General features: G+C 34.1%; 1 protein-coding gene across 1 annotated transcript; it reads left to right on the top strand.

The window, feature by feature from the left end:
- Positions 1-8,524: 8,524 nt before the first annotated feature.
- Positions 8,525-15,098, top strand: LOC145564366 (ABC transporter C family member 10-like). Its single transcript, XM_081624689.1, has 11 exons — positions 8,525-10,588; positions 10,683-11,003; positions 11,089-11,175; positions 11,765-12,367; positions 12,484-12,648; positions 13,087-13,381; positions 13,467-13,681; positions 13,758-14,063; positions 14,183-14,246; positions 14,342-14,581; positions 14,750-15,098. The coding sequence occupies exons 1-11, from the start codon at positions 8,525-8,527 to the stop codon at positions 14,863-14,865; spliced, it is 4,476 nt and encodes a 1,491-aa protein (XP_081480815.1). The 3' UTR covers positions 14,866-15,098.
- The last annotated feature ends 3,459 nt before the right edge of the window (positions 15,099-18,557 follow it).

The raw sequence follows: 18,557 nt of genomic DNA on the forward strand, positions 1-18,557 counted from the left end.
GCTACTTTCATAAATAGAGCAGATTTTTGAAAACAGAAGGAAAGATTTTTATTAAAACGACTATATTACAAGACTTTTCACACTTTCACTTCGTTCGATAATCAAGTGACGTGAAAAGTATTCATCAGTGGGTTTGATTTTTGGGGAGACACATTTGGATGTCTATAATACCATTTTACAATCATGCCTTAAAATCACATTAATTCCGTCCATTTTTACCTCAAAGTCAATGTCAATACAATTATTAATCACAACATGATCGATCCCAAAACCCTCATAATTAATCAAACGATCGATGACACGACGTTATTATAGACCAACATACTCTTATTACCTCCGAACCTTCAATATTCAATCTCTACACACGCCACATAGTCACATACTCCTCAACTAAGAGTTTTACGTAGAATCAACAACTCAAAATTGAAATAAAAACAACTCAAAAATCATAAAATATGCTAAGCAAGGACCTTCAAATTAATTTTGACATCGAATCAATAGGTCCACTCTACACAATGGGACTCATGCAATTATCACAAAACGACAAAAACCCTAAAAATTCAATCAAAATCGTTGAAAAAGTTAAGTCTTTCAAAATCGGGTAAGTAAGTTTTAGTATAAATCAAAGAGAGAAGGGCAGACCTAGTACAGTAGCCTTCAACGTTGCCCTAATTATCTCCACAAAATTTTACTGCTAAATCATTTTTATTTTATTTTCTTAAACTATAAATTATTATTAACGTGCCTATTTCATCAAATAGTGGCGTGGAGTAACTATACTCACACACCAATTGAAGAAACTTTACGTCTTTTATTTTTTCTTTCAACCTGATTTTTCTTGATCTTCTATTCTTATATTATATCTAATTATAGAGAAATCAAATATTATTTTTGAAAAGGATCTAATGAAGGGCATTCATGTCGTCCTACTAGATTTCTTGTTTCTTTGTAATACTAGTATATAATAAATATCAGAATTTGCAACACTACTAAAATAAGAAGAAGAAAAAAAATCAAAAAATTGCATATGCTATCTCATCAAAATTCCATCTTTCAAGTGTACGTGCAGTCTATCCTTCCTTTTCAAGTAAGTTTACTCCTCATTCGATTTTTCATTATTTTTCTAATTAATTTTGCCGAACCTGTCCATATGATTTTTATGTTGAGTTTTTCCTTATAATGGTTCTCGAATTCTCGTAATTAATTAGTACATACGAGCTTTGAAGATACAATTTATAAATGTGCATATTTAATATATAGATCTTAATATATCTAGCAGGAGGAGGAACAACTACTCATACACTACGACACTACGTACACAGCTTACTATCATCACCAATTGACTAGCAAAGCCAAGGCTTAGTTTAGCACACGGTACGCTTGTTTCTTAGTGATAGAGTATAAAACATATTTTTAGGTCTAAACCATCAGTTTAAGCTTTTGATTGAGATGGTCCATTAGTACTAAGTTTATGCTAAGTACTGAGTATAAATTAAACTTCACTTTTAATCTAAGTTAATGCATCAGAAAAACTAACGAAAATGGAGTAATTATTCTTTCATTTATTAATGATATACTCACTGTATGTTCATTTATTTATTTATTTTTTTATGTTGGTAAGGAGAAGTGTCATACCGGACCGGAACCTCTCACAGGGTAGGAAATTCTCATTCCAAAGTGTCTTTAGTAGGGATTAAACCCCCAAACTTAAGGTTAGAAGGTACAACCCTTTCTACTAAACCAAGCTTAACTTGGTTTATACTCACTGTATGTGTATAACGTTTATCCTCCTTAATTTAGATGCTAGTATGAGTGGTATTATAGTACTATTATACTACTTGTATCATATTAAAATATGCTTTTTATAAAGATGAATAACATGTGTATGGTCTAGAAGACCAGAATGAATATGTAATTAATAATTATATACGGAGTATTAAGGTTAAGGTATACAATGACGTTACTTACCAACAAACCCTTTTTAAAAAGAATTAGAATTCAACACTCTTAAATTATTTCTAATAAAGTTCTTGTTTTGACTTATTTAGTGAAAGTATCATCTATCTATACTTTATTAGTATTTAAAAAGCCAAACCACAATCACCTATATGACACATGTCATCATAATTCACCCTTATGCCACATAACACATCCATTAATTTTTTTACTTTTTATACTTCCTTTTAAAGTAAATGATAAAATAAAATGTTATTGAATGCTAAAGTCTTTATGCATTCCTAACTTGCAAATTTGAGTAAGAAAATGGAGTGTTTCATTTTCACTATAAAAAAAAAGGTGTACTCCTCTCTATACCTCTTTTAATGTAAAAGTTAAAATAACAAATTATTTAATGTTAAAATCTTTATGTATTCCTAACTTGCAAATTATAAGTAAGAAAATTAAGCAAATTGTTACAAAAAGTCACCGACACATACAATACAAATAAGCAACACATTTCAAGAAAAATAAAATGAGCTACAACCCGTTCGTTGAACGGGCCAAAAGGCTAGTTAGTTATAAAAACACAATCTTTAGAGATAAATATTACCGACATATTAATTAATTAAAAGATCAGAAGAAGATGTAACAGTGTTGGGAGTTTGGACAATAAAGACATGAAGATTGGTAAAACCATCTATCCTCTGCCGATCTATCACATCTACTCGATTTTGAAAGCAATTACTATTGAATGTAAGGGAGAGTCTTGTTGCCCATTCTTTGTCTTTAGTTACAAGCCTCATCACACACTGTACCACATAATATATGGAGGGGGCGGGGTAGGAAAGCTGAAAAACATGATAATTTATTCTTTCATCCTTCTGTTTTTAATTAACTGCAACACTATTAAGGCCCTATTCATTTCACCTTAAAAAAATAATACTCAGTAAAAATAATATTTAGTAAAAATAATTTTAGTTTAGTAAAATTAATTCAGTTCTGTAAAAATAATTTCAGTTTAGTAAAAATAAGTTCAATTCAGTAAGAATCAGTAAAGTTAAAGAAGAAATATAATAGAAAATCAGTAAAAATAATTTAAGTTCAGCAAAGATAATTTCAGTTTAGTAAAATTAATTTTAGTTTAATAAAATAATTTAATTTCAGCAAAAATAATTCCAGTTAGTTCAGTAAAATTAATTTAAGTTTAGTAAAAATAATTTCAATTCGGCAAAAATAAGATAAAGAGAGCGGGGCGTAAGTGAATTAGTATAAATTTAAGAACAAAATTGTGTAAATATTAAAGATGACTTTTTATAGCAAATAAAGAATCGTCATAATCTTATACGACCAATGACGTGTCGAGTTAGGTGTGTAATTTCATCCATGTTCTTTATTATTCCCTTCGTCCCCAAAACTTCGACCGTTTTGGATTGATTTCGTAGTTATTAAGAAAGTTAAATAAAAAGAAATAAAAATATATTGGAAATATAAATTTACATGGGGTTTGTAAAAAGTGGAGAGATAAAGTATTAAAAATACATGAAAAAACAAAATTTTATATAGAAAAGCTAATTTTGCACAAATATTGTTGTAAATTGATAGGTATTTTAATGCAAATGAGTTGATCATTTTATGACTATAAGGCTAAAAGGATCGAATTTTTGGACACGGAGGGAGTACTTTTTATTTTTTGAAACAAATCCTTATTCTTTATCTAATAAAAAATGATAAACTTGTTTTTCACTTGATTCATCACTACATCCAAATTGTATCCAAAGCATTTTAATTTATACTTCTACTTAACAATTAAACCAAGTCATCAAGTATTTGTGTATATACTCTCTTTTTATTTCACCAATTTATTACTGTATCATTGAACGAGTTATTGGTAATTCAAAATTTTTATTAATTATTTCCAACTACTACGTAATAGAAGTTAATTTGGTGGTTATACGGTGATCATGAGCATTTTTGTGGGTGACTCAATTGCATCAAATGGTTTGAAGTTAGAGGTTAGCCGATTACTTTAATGATTTCAAAGTAACGTATATGATCCGTGACTCAATAGTTGTTACTCGTACGTATAAATTGCAACGTAGCTGATTCAACTATGACATATTTATTTATTAAAAATCCTATATACCTATAACAGTAACTAGGTTAAGTCCCGTGCCATGCACGATTATAATTAAACTTTACAACAAAAATTATAAAGAATGGTTTTTTTTGTTGTTATTGTTGTTTTTTTTTTTTTTTTTTTTTTTTTTTTTTTTTTTTGAGGGGAATAAAGAATGGTTGTTAATTTAACAATAATTTATCCAAAAAAAAAAATTTGTGACAAAATAACTTGAATTTTAATTTATACCAAATGCGTAAAGGTTATTATTTTGAATTTTATAAAAAAATAATTTAGTAATAGAAATTTAGAAGCTATTAGGTTTTATATAAGAAAATGAAAATATAAGCTTATGTTAGTACCCGTATATGTCTCCGAAAAAAAAATAAAAAGGTTAGTACCCATATATGAACTCATATTTGTACATTTGTCCTTATATTTTTGTTGACACACTTTGACCGGCATTAAATTAATATATTTATAGTGAGTAGTAGCGGTTTTTATTTTAATTGATTTTATATTACTTTAGGATAATTAGTATTCCGTAATCAACTTTTTTAAAATATATTTATAGTGAGCAGTTTAATTTTAATAATCAGATTGCATAAAATGTGTAGAGTAATTAGATTGAAGTTTTCAATATATGTTGAGTTAAAATATTTTACACTATTCATGTGTCATCATTTACTTAATTTATTTTACCAATATACAATATAAAAATAATCATATATTATGTTGTTGGATTTGTCATATTGTTTGCTTTTATATATATAAAAAAATCATAATTTTTAATAATCTCTAATTAAAGATGTTGATAATTAAAGTTGTGTCTCGGCAAATGGGCAATCCCAACTCTAGCCTATAAAAAATGGAGGGAGTATAATATAATAAAATAATTTTGTTCACTTGTTTGTATAAACGTTATGTATAATTTTAAGATTCATACAAATTACGCTACCAAAATGATTTTTCTATTTTTAATTAAAATAAATTTTATTGTCAAATGATTTATTTATTTTTTTTTTTTTTTTTTTTTGGCAACAGTAGAAAGAACGGACGTAAAGAAAAATGACTAGACTAAAAAACATCAAAACCTACAGTATTAGAAAAGCAATTTAAAGTAGTTCGACACTGATTAGCGATACGATGGGAGAGGTTGACATGTGCTCTATTAGAGGATGATGCAATGCTGGAAGGTGCTTCCGATCGTAATAATATACTTCCAAGTCCAGTAAATGTGAATATCCAAGGGTCGTTTGCTTTTAAGCGTCGTAACAAGAGAGGCACAATCAGTTAAAACCTTGATAGATCGGTAGCCATTATCTTTGGCTCAGCGCAAAGCATGTGAACAAGCCAAGAGCTCTGATTGTAGGGCCGAGGCCGCAACTCCAGAGTTTCCTCCAGCTTCCAATTCACCTGTGTTATACCTCTCTATTGTCCATCCTACCCCGTATCGTTTGCTAGACTTCTGCCACGAACCATCAATTCGAATTGTACTAGGAGCTAACGAGTCATTGAAACGGAGGATATGATTCACTTGTCCTATCGAGACCTATAGAAACCCCGGCGGAGCCCGATAAGAGGGATCTGGTAACTGAGCAACTTCCTCTAAACTAGTTGTCGCCTTTGTGTACTTATTCAAAAGGAGGAAGGCCTCCTTCAGATTACCAAAGTAACAACCCAAATACCCATTGTCACCTTGAAAGACACGCTTATTCCGAGTAATCCATATAGCCCACAAAGTGGCTACAAATGCCTGAATGCGATTACTATGGATTCCATCCTGACTATAAAAAAGCAGAATATGGCTTCAGATCCAATCCTCTAGCGAAGTGGCGTCCGTTAATTTTTTGCAGTTCGATATCTGGCAGTTGTCCCAGGCATATCGAGCTATGGAACATTCAAGAAAGAGAAGAAAACCATCCTCCTCCTTTAGATCATAGTAGTCACATATGGCGTCGGGGATAATTCCTCTTGTTCGAAGATTAGCCTTGAAAGGGAATCCATTAACAGCAAGTTTCCACATGAAAATTCGCCATTTAGGGGGAATATCGAGACGCCATAGAATTTTGAAAAAATCATAAGATTCTTTCCTATGGGGAGATTCTCGCATACCTTCTGGATTTGTTAAGTAGGCGTACCCTGTTTTAACTGTATAGATCCCTGAACTGTGCCAGGGCAGTATAAGAAGTCCTCCTTTTCCTCGGTTGGAAGGGACATAGAAAAAATTTCTTGTGCGCTATCCCACTTAAAACGATCCCGAATAATTCCAACGTTCCAAGAGCGGGAAGGAGTTATAAGATCACTAACCTTCCATAACGCACTCTGTCTAAGATTCTGATTCGAGTTAACAACTGGAATTTTGTTGTTAACCCATTTAGAACTAGAAGCCAACACATTATGACATGTTCCAATTTTCCAGGCAAAACCCTTCCTCATTTTAATAGCCGTAGAATGCATAGTGCGTCTAACCCATGAGAAAGAAGCCGGAAGGGGTTTGCGCAAATCAGAATGAGGACAAAAGATACAATCCGATTTTGCATTAAATATCTTAGCAGCCAGAAGTTGGGGGTTGGTGTGCATGCGGTGGATATTTTTGAAGAGTAAAGCTTCATTATAACTACTAGCAGATCGAATCCCTAAACCCCCTATGCTTTTAGGGAGTTGAACTCGTTGCCTATTGATCCAGTGGATACCTTTGTCCCGCTTTTGGCCCACCAAAATCTAGTGACAAGGGAATCTAGCTTATTAGAGATAGACATCGGAATTTTTAATATTAATGTTGGAGGAAAAAATTGATACTCCTTATTAATATTATAATAATCTTGGACAATGATATATTTCAATACCTTATTTTTAATCTATGTTAGTATATTTGTAACTAAAAGATTAATAGTATATAAAAAATATATGTTAAAAAAAATTAATTGAGTACGATTGGATTAGATATGTTGTCAAAATAGAAATAAGTATTATTGTAGCTTATAAAATGAAAGTCATTAAAATTTGGCAAAAAAAAAAAAAAAAAAAAAAAAAAAAAAAAAAAAAGGAAAGTGCAAAAAGGAGGGAAAATTATTAATGACATCGTGACAAGTGTCATTTTAGGTTTGCTTTTAGGATAGGTTATTAATTAATTGATTGATTGATTGATTGATGATTGATGATTGATTTTGTGTCATATTCACTGACTCACACATCTCAATCCTGCGAGCTTACATTTAATTAAGCAAGAAAGCAGAAAGTGACGGATAACTCAAGTGGTTAGAGCTTTCCTCCTACTTTCAAGAGATTCTGTGATCGATTCTCACCCTGCCCTTGTGGCGCTCTAAACACCAAAAAAAAAAAAAATTAAGCAAGAACGCAAGAACGAATTAACCATATTTACGACGTAGACGTGATGACCAAAAGGTTATATAGTACTCCAACCGTAATGAAATTATTGGAAAATGATGCGCAAAACTTCTCAACTGAGTATTTTTGCATTAGTCTTTTGTAAAATCATGGCCTATAAGACTGATAAACGATTACATGGCAAATTGATACCTACATACTACATCAGGTGACAAATTGTTAATAAAATTTAAACTAAATCACGTTTATTTCACGATTTCTATCATTTTTCATACCTACCTAATTGTGTTGATTTTCCCGCAATTGTTGGCAAGAGTTGCATGAACACGTTTGCATGATAATAATATAATACAAGGTACAAAGTAATACAATAAGTATAATATATTTAATGCATTACTAAATCTAATGAAGTAATCTACTACGGAGTATTGTCCAAAAATAATTATTTATTTATTTATTTTTAAACGAATGCACTTGTAGCACAAGCACCCAAAATATTAGAGGAAAAAACATTTTTTTGGGATATATCTAAAGAAATATAATGTACAGAGTATTATGCATCAAACGAACTTGTAATAACATATTATAACAATCTTTTTAAAGGTATGAAAAAGAATAAAAATATTAGGAAGCTCTCTTTACCGGGGGAATGTATTATAACAATATAAGATCATGTATTTTCTCAAACGTTTATTCTACATACTCTATTTTTTTTAGAGATAACTATTTATATATCGTAATATTATTCTAAGTCGGCAATCACTTAAAACTTGGTGGCAGATTTGAAATAAACCATCTGTTAGTAGCATTAAATAATGACCTCGTTGTTTGAATCCTACTAGTATTAATTATAAGTTACATAAAATTCATCAGTAGAACTTTCTTCAAGATTTCATCTTTTCTGAATACTGTAAGGCTCACAACATTGACTTTGTATTTGTTTTCCTAATTAATCACATTGCAAAAAGTTTTTGCTCTTTGATTTTTGCTGATTAATCTATCTTGCAATGAAGATTATGTTATAGTATGATCAAATTGTAAAGTTTTATTATTTGATAAGTTTGTATCTGTATTTTAATGCAGAATCTGTAGATATATAAAAAAAAAGGCTGAAAATTAATGATGGAAGAACTCTGGAATTCATTTTGTGGGCAAAATACTTGTTCAAATATCAATACAACTGAGCCTTGTGTTCCTCCCTTAGAGTTTGTTACTCATCCTTCTTCATGTATGAATCATGCCTTTATCATTTGTTTTGATATCCTGCTTCTGGCAGTGCTCTTATTCAACATGATTACAAACATATCCTCTAAGAGAGTCGACCTACCGCCTCGTTTTAGACGTGTTTCAGCCTTGCAGAAATCATCAGCTGTTTTTAATGGTTGTTTGGGACTAGTTTACATAGGTTTAGGAAGTTGGATTTTGGAGGAGAAGTTGAGAAATGGTCATTCTGCATCACCAATTCATTGGTGGGTTTTGTATTTCTTTCAAGGATTTACGTGGGTGTCGGTTGGATTATCAGCTAGCCTTAGAGGGGAATGCTTCTCTAGAGTCTCATTGAAAATCTTGTCCATCTTTGCTTTCATTTCTGCTGGGATTTTTTCCTTGATCGCGATTTTTGCTGCCATAGTTGACCATGAAATAACAGTTAAAGAAGCCTTGGATATCCTGTCTTTCCTAGGAGCAACTTTGTTGTTGGTATGTACTTACAAGGGGTACGGTTTGTACGAAGATGAGGATACTAGAGAGAGTGACTGTGGAAGTACCCTTTATACTCCTCTGAACGGCGAGGCTAATGGCAGCTGTAAAAATGATGCAGCAGACAAAGTCTCTTTATTTGCTAACGCAGGGTTGTTAAGTAGGTTAACATTCTGGTGGTTGAATCCCTTGATGACATTAGGTAAGGAGAAGACTCTTGAGGAAGAGGACGTTCCCAAATTACGGGATGCAGACAGAGCGGAGGCCTGTTATTTGCAGTTCATGGATCAGTTTAGTAAACAGAAAATGGATGAACCATCCTCACAGCCCTCATTGTTGTGGACTATTGTCGCGTGCCATCCTACTGATATACTGATTTCTGGGTTCTTTGCCCTTCTGAAGATACTTACCCTGTCAGCTGGACCTCTTCTGCTGAATGCTTTCATTGAGGTTGCAGAGGGCAAAGAGGCTTTTAAAAATGAAGGGTATGTTCTGGCCATTGCACTCTTCATTGCAAAGACCTTGGAATCTCTGTCACAGAGACAGTGGTATTTTCGAAGCAGATTGATTGGCCTTAGAGTGAGGTCCTTGCTCACTGCAGCAATCTACAAGAAGCAGCTAAGATTATCAAATGCTGCAAGGATAAAGTATTCTGGTGGTGAGATAATGAATTATGTCACTGTTGATGCCTACCGGATCGGCGAGTTTCCTTTCTGGTTTCATCAGACTTGGACTACAAGCCTTCAACTTTGCATTGCTCTATGTATTCTAGTTCATGCAGTGGGACTTGCTACACTTGCAGCACTAACAATGATTGTGATAACCGTGTTCTGTAACGCCCCCCTTGCAAAATTACAGCACAAGTTTCAAAGTAAGCTTATGGCTGAACAAGATTCAAGGCTGAAGGCTTGTTCTGAGGCTCTTGTAAACATGAAGGTTCTGAAATTGTATGCATGGGAGAATTACTTCAAGGATAAGATAGAGCGCTTAAGGGAAGTGGAAATTAGGTGGTTAAAGGCATTGCATTTGTGGAGAGCATATAATGGTTTTCTCTTTTGGTCATCCCCAGTTCTAGTCTCTGCTGCCACATTTGGAGCTTGTTATTTCCTCAGTGTTCCTCTACATGCCAGCAATGTTTTTACTTTTGTTGCAACATTGCGTCTTGTGCAAGACCCTATCAGAGCTACCCCTGATGTTATTAGCGTGGTGATTCAAGCAAGGGTTGCATTTACACGTATTGCAGAGTTTCTTGAAGCACCAGAGCTTCAGACTGAAAATTCCAACAAGAAAAACAATGCCCAACATGCCATTTTGATGAGGTCTGCGAATCTTTCCTGGGACATGAATCCATCAAAACCAACACTACGAAACATGAATCTAGAAGTTCGACCTGGTGAAAAGGTTGCTATATGTGGAGAAGTTGGCTCAGGCAAATCAACATTACTAGCAGCAATTCTTAAAGAAGTACCATTGATGGAAGGAACTGTAAGTTTTCAAATCAATTCCCATACTAGAACAACTGTTGGGCACATGATTATGCTTTTAGCTTTATATTCTTTAAATTGGTTTGGTCTTTCAGGTTGAAGTTTATGGGAGGATCGCTTATGTATCCCAGACAGCATGGATCCAAACAGGGACAATACGTGACAATATTCTTTTTGGGTCTGCCATGAATGAGCTAAGGTACCAAGAAACTATTCGGAGGTGTTCATTGGTGAAAGACCTTGAGCTTCTTCCATTTGGTGACTTGACAGAAATAGGGGAAAGAGGAGTAAATCTAAGCGGAGGCCAAAAACAAAGAATCCAACTTGCTCGTGCATTATACCAAGATGCTGACATATATCTTTTAGATGATCCATTCAGTGCTGTTGATGCACATACTGCAACTAGCCTCTTCAATGTAACTTCTTCACCCTAAAAATGTAATTTTCTGTTTCTTTAGTCCTAGCACAAACTGATAATTATGTCTTCTAAAATTGTGGCAGGAATACATTATGGAAGCACTTTCCGAAAAGACTGTCTTACTTGTGACACATCAAGTTGATTTTCTTCCGGCATTTCATTGCTGTTTGGTGAGTCAACTACTACTCTCCTGATGTTCAGTGCAGCTTTCTTCTTGAAATAAATCTTAGAATTTTCATTACCCAAAAGACTTCTTGCTTCAGTATAACGGATTGTAGGAGCCTTCATTAACTTGGTTTAAACCTATGAGGCTATAACTCCATTGCACACCCATCAAAGTAGTCCGAGGTGCTCTGTATTCAGAAATTAAATAAGGAGTGTAATTTAATTCCCTAAGAAGTTTGGATCAATTTTCTTGGGTGTTGTCAGTTGTCACCTCAATTATCTTGAGCTTCCCCAAGGCTCAACAAATCTATCAGATATTGCCAGTCATCAGTATCAACAATTCACAGTTTCTATCTTCTATTTAGATGTCAACTGCTATCCTCATCCTCTAAGCTCGGGCTAGATAAGATTTAGTTTTAGCACGAAGATTAAGGATATAGATTTAAAATTGAGTTAGTAGATGAGAGTGAAAAAAATGGGTAAAAGTAGAATGTTTAAGTTCGGACATCCTTTATTGATAAAACCTTGAGGTAGGATGGAAAGAGTACTTGTTATTTTATAAATCATGTTCTAATGAAAAATTGTTGTTTGCAGCTGATGTCAGATGGGGAGATCCTAAAATCAGGCCCTTATCACCAATTATTGGATTCAAGTCAGGAATTTTTGGATTTGGTAAATGCACACAAAGAGACTGCTGGAGCTGAAAGGCCATCGGAGGTTAAGACATCTAAAACCGAAAGACAAAGCTATACTGCAAAGGAGATCAAGAAGATCAAGAAAACTGATATTGAGAAACAACATGTAGCACCTGAAGGGGATCAATTGATTAAACAGGAAGAAAGAGAAACAGGAGACACTGGCCTTAAGCCATACTTACTATACCTTAATCAGAACAAGGGCTACTTGTACCTTTCTATTGCAGCTATATGTCATCTGATCTTTGTTACAGGCCAGATATTACAGAACTCTTGGATGGCCATCAGTGTTGATGATCCTCAAGTCAGCACTTTGAAATTGATTGTGGTTTACCTCATCATTGGAGCCTCCTCGACATTCTTTTTACTAATTAGATCTCTGGCTGCTGTTGCATTGGGCTTAAAAGCATCGAAATCTTTTTTTTCACAGTTGATGAGTTCTCTCTTTCGTGCTCCAATGTCTTTCTATGACTCTACACCCCTTGGACGGATACTAAGTCGGGTGAGCATTAAGTTGTCATGAAATTTTTCAAGAATTTGATGCATGCTGGTCTGGTAGGGTATTTCAGAACTAATGTTATGGGGCTTCTTTTCTTCTTTTGCACCCTTAATCTGCAGGTCTCTTCTGATTTGAGCATTGTTGACATTGATGTTCCTATAAGCCTTCTCTTATCCATGGCGGTCACTATGAATGCATATGCCAATCTAGGAGTGTTAGCTGTTATCACATGGCAAGTCTTGTTTGTCTCCATACCCGTGATCTACATGTTAGTACAATTGCAGGTAAACAGAGAAATATTTGTACAGCTTTACCACAGCATAACTTCTACCTCCAAAAGAGTTGTATGTTGAGAAGAAAAACAAGAAAGTTCACAAATAGTTTATTATATTTCATCATGGACTAAGATTCGTCATTTATAATGACACAGCTAGTGCAGGACTATTAATCGATCCCGACACATAGTAGTACCATTGAGCAGTAGCTGCTCTATTTCACCTGAAGGTCCATGGTTTCAAATTCTGAACTAAATTCAACCAAAAAAATAAAGAATATAATCTGACTTCTGGATCTACATCTAGGATAATAGAAAGAAATAAGGCAGATTAGGAACCTATCATAGTTTTTATTTTATTTTATATTTTATTTTATTTTATTTTAATTTTTAAAAAACACACTTTTATGAGAATTATGACCTAATTTTCCATAAAATTTGTCAACAGAAATACTATTTTGCGACAGCAAAAGAGTTGATGAGAATCAATGGTACAACAAAGTCTTTTGTTGCAAACCATTTAGCTGAATCTATAGCTGGAGCCATAACAATCAGAGCTTTCAAGGAGGAAGAAAGGTTCTTCTCTAAGAGTCTTGATATTATTGATACAAATGCAAGCCCATTCTTCCACAATTTTGCAGCTAATGAATGGCTGATTCAGAGGCTTGAGATCCTCTGTGCCATTGTTCTCGCAGCAGCAGCCTTGTGCATGGTTTTGCTTCCTCCTGGAACTTTTAGTTCTGGTAATATTTCTCTCTCTCTCTCTGGAGCTCTTGCTTTTTGGGAGTAGATAAAATCTTCATTGCAATAATACAACAAACAATGCAGGGGTAATTGGAATGGCACTGTCTTATGGTCTTTCGCTAAATATGAGCATGGTTTACGCGATCCAAAATCAGTGCACATTAGCCAACTATATCATTTGTGTGGAGAGGCTTGAACAATACACCCATATACCTAGTGAAGCTCCAGAAGTCATTGAAGGCAGCCGCCCCCCAGAAAACTGGCCTTTAGTTGGTAAAGTGGAGATAAGCAATTTACAGGTAACTTTTAGTGCACTGGGATTCATATTTGACAGATTTTAGATAGATAACATTATTAATTTTTGATGTCTTGCAGATAAGATATAGACCAGATTCACCACTGGTTCTTAAAGGAATCAGTTGTACATTTGAAGGGGGAGACAAAATTGGTATTGTTGGTAGGACTGGCAGTGGGAAGACAACCTTAATTGGGGCATTGTTTCGGTTGGTGGAACCAGTTGCAGGGAAGATGGTAGTTGACGGCATTGATATATGTTCAATAGGACTTCACGATCTAAGGTCACGTTTTGGAATTATCCCTCAAGACCCTACTCTCTTCAATGGCTCTGTAAGATTCAATTTGGATCCATTGTGCCAGCATAAAGATGAACAAATTTGGGAGGTAAAGCTTTTTATCAGGAATTAAATTTTCAATATATTGTGCAAACATGGAATCTTCTGGATGCTGATGCACCTCCCTCCCCCCCCCCCCCCCCCCCTCCCCTTCATATTCTTGTAAAGGTGCTCGAGAAATGCCAGCTCAAAGAGGCAGTACAAGAGAAAGATCAGGGACTAGACTCCTTAGGTAAAATAAAATCCTTATTCTGGAATTTGATATGAAATAGTGAATCTGACATACAAAGCCAATATGTACTAATTAAATATTGTATTTCCTATCAGTTGTGGAGGATGGAGCAAACTGGAGCATGGGACAGCGACAACTATTTTGCCTAGGGCGTGCTTTATTGAGAAGAAGCAGGGTATTGGTGCTTGATGAAGCAACAGCATCAATAGACAATACAACTGACATGATTTTGCAGAAAACAATAAGAACGGAATTTGCAGATTGCACTGTGATAACAGTAGCACACAGGATACCAACCGTAATGGATTGCACAAAGGTTCTTTCCATTAGCGATGGTGAGTTTTAAAATTTTCTGTGCCATGCGTTAGTGACCATTTTTATTGATACTAAAGAAAGAGTTGCAGAATTCAGAATTTCAGAGCAGATTTGACAATTAGAGTTCACAAAATTAAGGCAAAAGTGCTACAGAATGTGTACTGATAGAATATAATGTGATGTTGCAGGAAAATTGGTGGAATATGATGACCCTATGACGCTAATGAAGAAGGAATGTTCACTATTTGGACAGCTTGTGAAGGAATATTGGTCTCATTTCCAATCTGCAGATCAGTCACATTAAGCTAAAGGCAGCAGCAGCACAATACTTCATTTACTACTTTCATTCTGAATCACAGTTCCACATTTATTTTGGCCAAAAAATAAATTTAGCCAAACTTAAATATTTAAATCTTGTACATATTTCAGTTAGGTACATGCCAAGATTGGAATTCTCAGAGATCAAGCTCCTGTTTGGCTAAAATTTTCCCCTGCTTCATGCTTATGTAGTTATGTTAAGGATTGCCATTTTAGAAATGTTTATACCTAGGGCAGACTATTCACGATTTTAGCATTTTAGAGGAAAAATATAATGCGAAAATTTTTGCTCCTTATCAAATTTGATATCATATTTGTACCTTTTTGATAATCAAGTTTGATATCATTTCCTAAACTTTTTAAGTATTATACAATTAAGGTGACCACACTAATCACTACAAGGCCGGGTGAAAGCTAGACTCTTTCTGTTCAATACAAGGATGATACTTTGGCTATTGATTCAGAGCAGATGGCTCGTGGGTGTAACATGTGACTAGAGTCACTTCACAGGCATCTGCTGCTCTTATGCATTAGCTTACAAAATGGAAAAAAAACAGGCCTACACTAGAGACAATCTATACGGTGGCTTTTGGTGCGGTCATGAATCCTTTGCTAGAGATCAAACATTACAATTATAAACCCTACCCTGAAGTCCTGAACCAGCCCTACCTGCTATTAGAAAGTTACCAGGAGGCCATCCTAAAAAAGGAGCCTGGCAAGAAAGAACTCACCCTTTAACATAAGAGAATGCATAAACCCGACAAGTGCAGAAGGTGTATGCCCATAATAAGAAAACTAATAAGAACGCATCCCTTTCCCCAAAGAAAATAAAGACAAAGAAGGAAAACCTAGATCAAATGAGAATATAAAAAAAAAGGCCGAGGAAAGACAATGAAGACAAGTTGTAATATATTGTCATTTAGTCTGTTGATATCCAAAAAAAACAAAAGGAAAAAAAATTAAAGATGTGCCAAAACTACACAAGCAGAAGCAGTGCCAGTGGTACCACCAACCAAGATGAAACTACAATTGAGCCTATTTGCTAGCTTTAATGTGGCAGCATGTGTGATTTCTGGTGAAGAAGGATTCAACCTTGGAGAAAATGTTAGAGTTCAAAAATGATGCTTCACTTGCATATTATCAAAGAAAAAAAGAGGAAACTTAACTAAAAGTCAATTTGGAAGCCTTAAGAGTTGTTGCAGTTCAAGTCATTTATTTGCCGTCAGAAATTTGGATTTTAAGTCTCAAATTAGAAAGTGTTATTTTAAAGAATTTTATGATTCACCACATTCAAGTACCCTATTATAGCTTAATATACAAGTACTTCGTAAGTTCGTATATAACTTGTATTAAGATTACCAACATAATTAGTAGTGTGCACCTAATTTCAGGTGAATTATGATCTGCTTTTCACTATATGTGCTTAGCTACTGCATCTAATCATAGAATCTAACCTTAACTGTTGGTTTTGACACTTTCCTAGTCCATTCTTTCAGTGTAACATCAAAGTTCATAATGTCTTAGCCTATGTAGGAATTGAACCTACATCTTTTGTGCTAATGCACCCTGCTCTACCGTTTGAGCTAATAGGCTCGAAAACAATACTTCATATAATGGAGAAGGGTTTATAATTTTATAATGCAAATTATTCAAAAGTATTCTACACCACAGTAATTATCTTGAAACACTACACATAAATAGGCCATCAAATAATAAGAAGTCATACCGAAGAAGATCAACTGATCAAGTGACCATTGTAGCCAAATGTGACAGGAAGTCTAAGCCCAAGCGACTCCTATTAGTACTACTTAATGTGAACACTACCACTAAAGTCTAAATTCTAGTTAGTACCAGTAATGAAGTGTAATGCTACTTAGTTAGGTAACAACTACGCACTAATTTATATCACTTGAGGTTGCTTGTATCCAGAATTGACACGAGCCATTAGGTACTTACTACGCACTAATTTATATCATTAAAGGTTGTTTGTATCCAGAATTGACGCTAGCCATTAGGTACCAACTACGCACTAATTTATTCCATTTGAGGTTGTTTGCATCCAAAATTAACGCAAGCCATTAATGATCTAGCCAACTTCCAAGAGCAATCGGGGATTAAATATTTACATTGCTTAGCTTAACTTCCAATACTTTTTGTATGATTGTCAGACCGTCTTATACAAGAATGCCTGAATCAACCATAACCCTAATTCTACAATTGGCAGCACTCAGCAGTCAGCACACAACAATCAAATTGCCGCCTACAAATCTACAATAATGTCGATTAAGAAATCAATACATAACACCAATTACGGAGTATAATTTATAGTTGCCACAAAACCCTAAAAGATTGAAACTTGATTAAATTACCCTTCAAATTTTATCCAAAAACAAATTGAAAACATGAATCTATAATCACAAATTGAAAGTTTCCCAGATATAACAAATATATTTCAATGGTAGATAAGAGAAGAAAATTGGGGTTACCTTCAAGATTGAGTTCGTCATGCCCAATTTTGGGGAGATTTTCCATTAACATCCAAGCATTTGTACCAAAAGAACGGAGTTTCACTCAATTATTCTTGTAAAATAGAAATTTTTTTGGAAGAGAAAATAATTCCCTGTTTGGCAGGCGGTTACTGCAAATGTTCGCGGGTTAGACAATTAAAAGTGAAGAGAAAGGGTAAGATCTTCACCCCCAAATCCCCAATTACCAATCTACCATAGGTTTGAGTAGGGTTGCTAATTGAGTCGGACAACTTGCTAGCAATTTGAACTCGACTCAGTCAATACTTGATCAAAACTCGACTCGACATTGTTTGTGCTCATTTGAATTAGTTCAAAATTCGATAAGTATACAAGAAATTTCAATATTTTTCTATCTTTAAAATGAAAATTTACCTTAGCATTTAATAAATTTAAAATAATAAACTCAACTAGAAAAAATTTATATAAAGATATTTGAAATTTAAGAGACCTAAACCTTTAAACGAGCAACTCGTAATTGTTTCGGCTCGACTCGAAAATTAACAAGCACGAGTCGAGCAACCCTTTGCTCGTGATCGACTCGCTCGATTAGCCCCCTAGGTTGGAGGATTTGACCTTGTGAGTTGTGAGTGATCTGAGCACAAGGTTATTAGCTTGGTACGACTGTATGAGTTGTATACTCATACGAGTTTAGTTAATTAGTCATATGCCTGTAGTTCGGGATTCAATTCTCATTATTTAGGTCACTTTAATGAAAGAGATCCCTTTATTCTTTCTTCCACTCTCAAAGTGTCTAATCAAAAATAGAATCAAATTGACGTATACAAAGTTCAATAAATACTTAACTCTAGTTACACTAGACACTTTGATACAACAAATAAAAAAATAAATACTATTAAAACAACAAATTTTAAGGACAATTATTGACTCTTTTATGATCTTTAAAAAACAAGATTAAGATTGGAGCCTAGATCAAATTCTCAACCTCTCTTAGGCCCTGTTCTTTTGAGCTTCTGGGCAGAGCAGAGCAGATTTCAGCAGAGCAGAGCAGAGCAGAGCAAAGCAGAGCAGATTTCAGCAGAGCAGAGCAGAGCAAAGCAGAGCCGAGCAGAGCAGAGCAGATTTCATTAATATTAATATTATTATTATTACTAATATTATTATAATTACTAATATTATTATTAATATTATT

Source organism: Chenopodium album, chromosome 10, assembly GCF_948465745.1.
Source record: "Chenopodium album chromosome 10, dcCheAlbu1.1, whole genome shotgun sequence".
Classification (NCBI taxonomy): domain Eukaryota; kingdom Viridiplantae; phylum Streptophyta; class Magnoliopsida; order Caryophyllales; family Amaranthaceae; genus Chenopodium; species Chenopodium album.

Excerpts from the sequence above, each read along its gene's own strand:
- LOC145564366 (XM_081624689.1), top strand. The coding sequence starts at position 8,525 with ATGATGGAAGAACTCTGGAATTCATTTTGTGGGCAAAATACTTGTTCA. Across the intron at positions 10,589-10,682 it reads TACCATTGATGGAAGGAACT|GTTGAAGTTTATGGGAGGAT; the intron begins GTAAGTTTTCAA and ends TTGGTCTTTCAG. Across the intron at positions 13,382-13,466 it reads TCCTGGAACTTTTAGTTCTG|GGGTAATTGGAATGGCACTG; the intron begins GTAATATTTCTC and ends CAAACAATGCAG.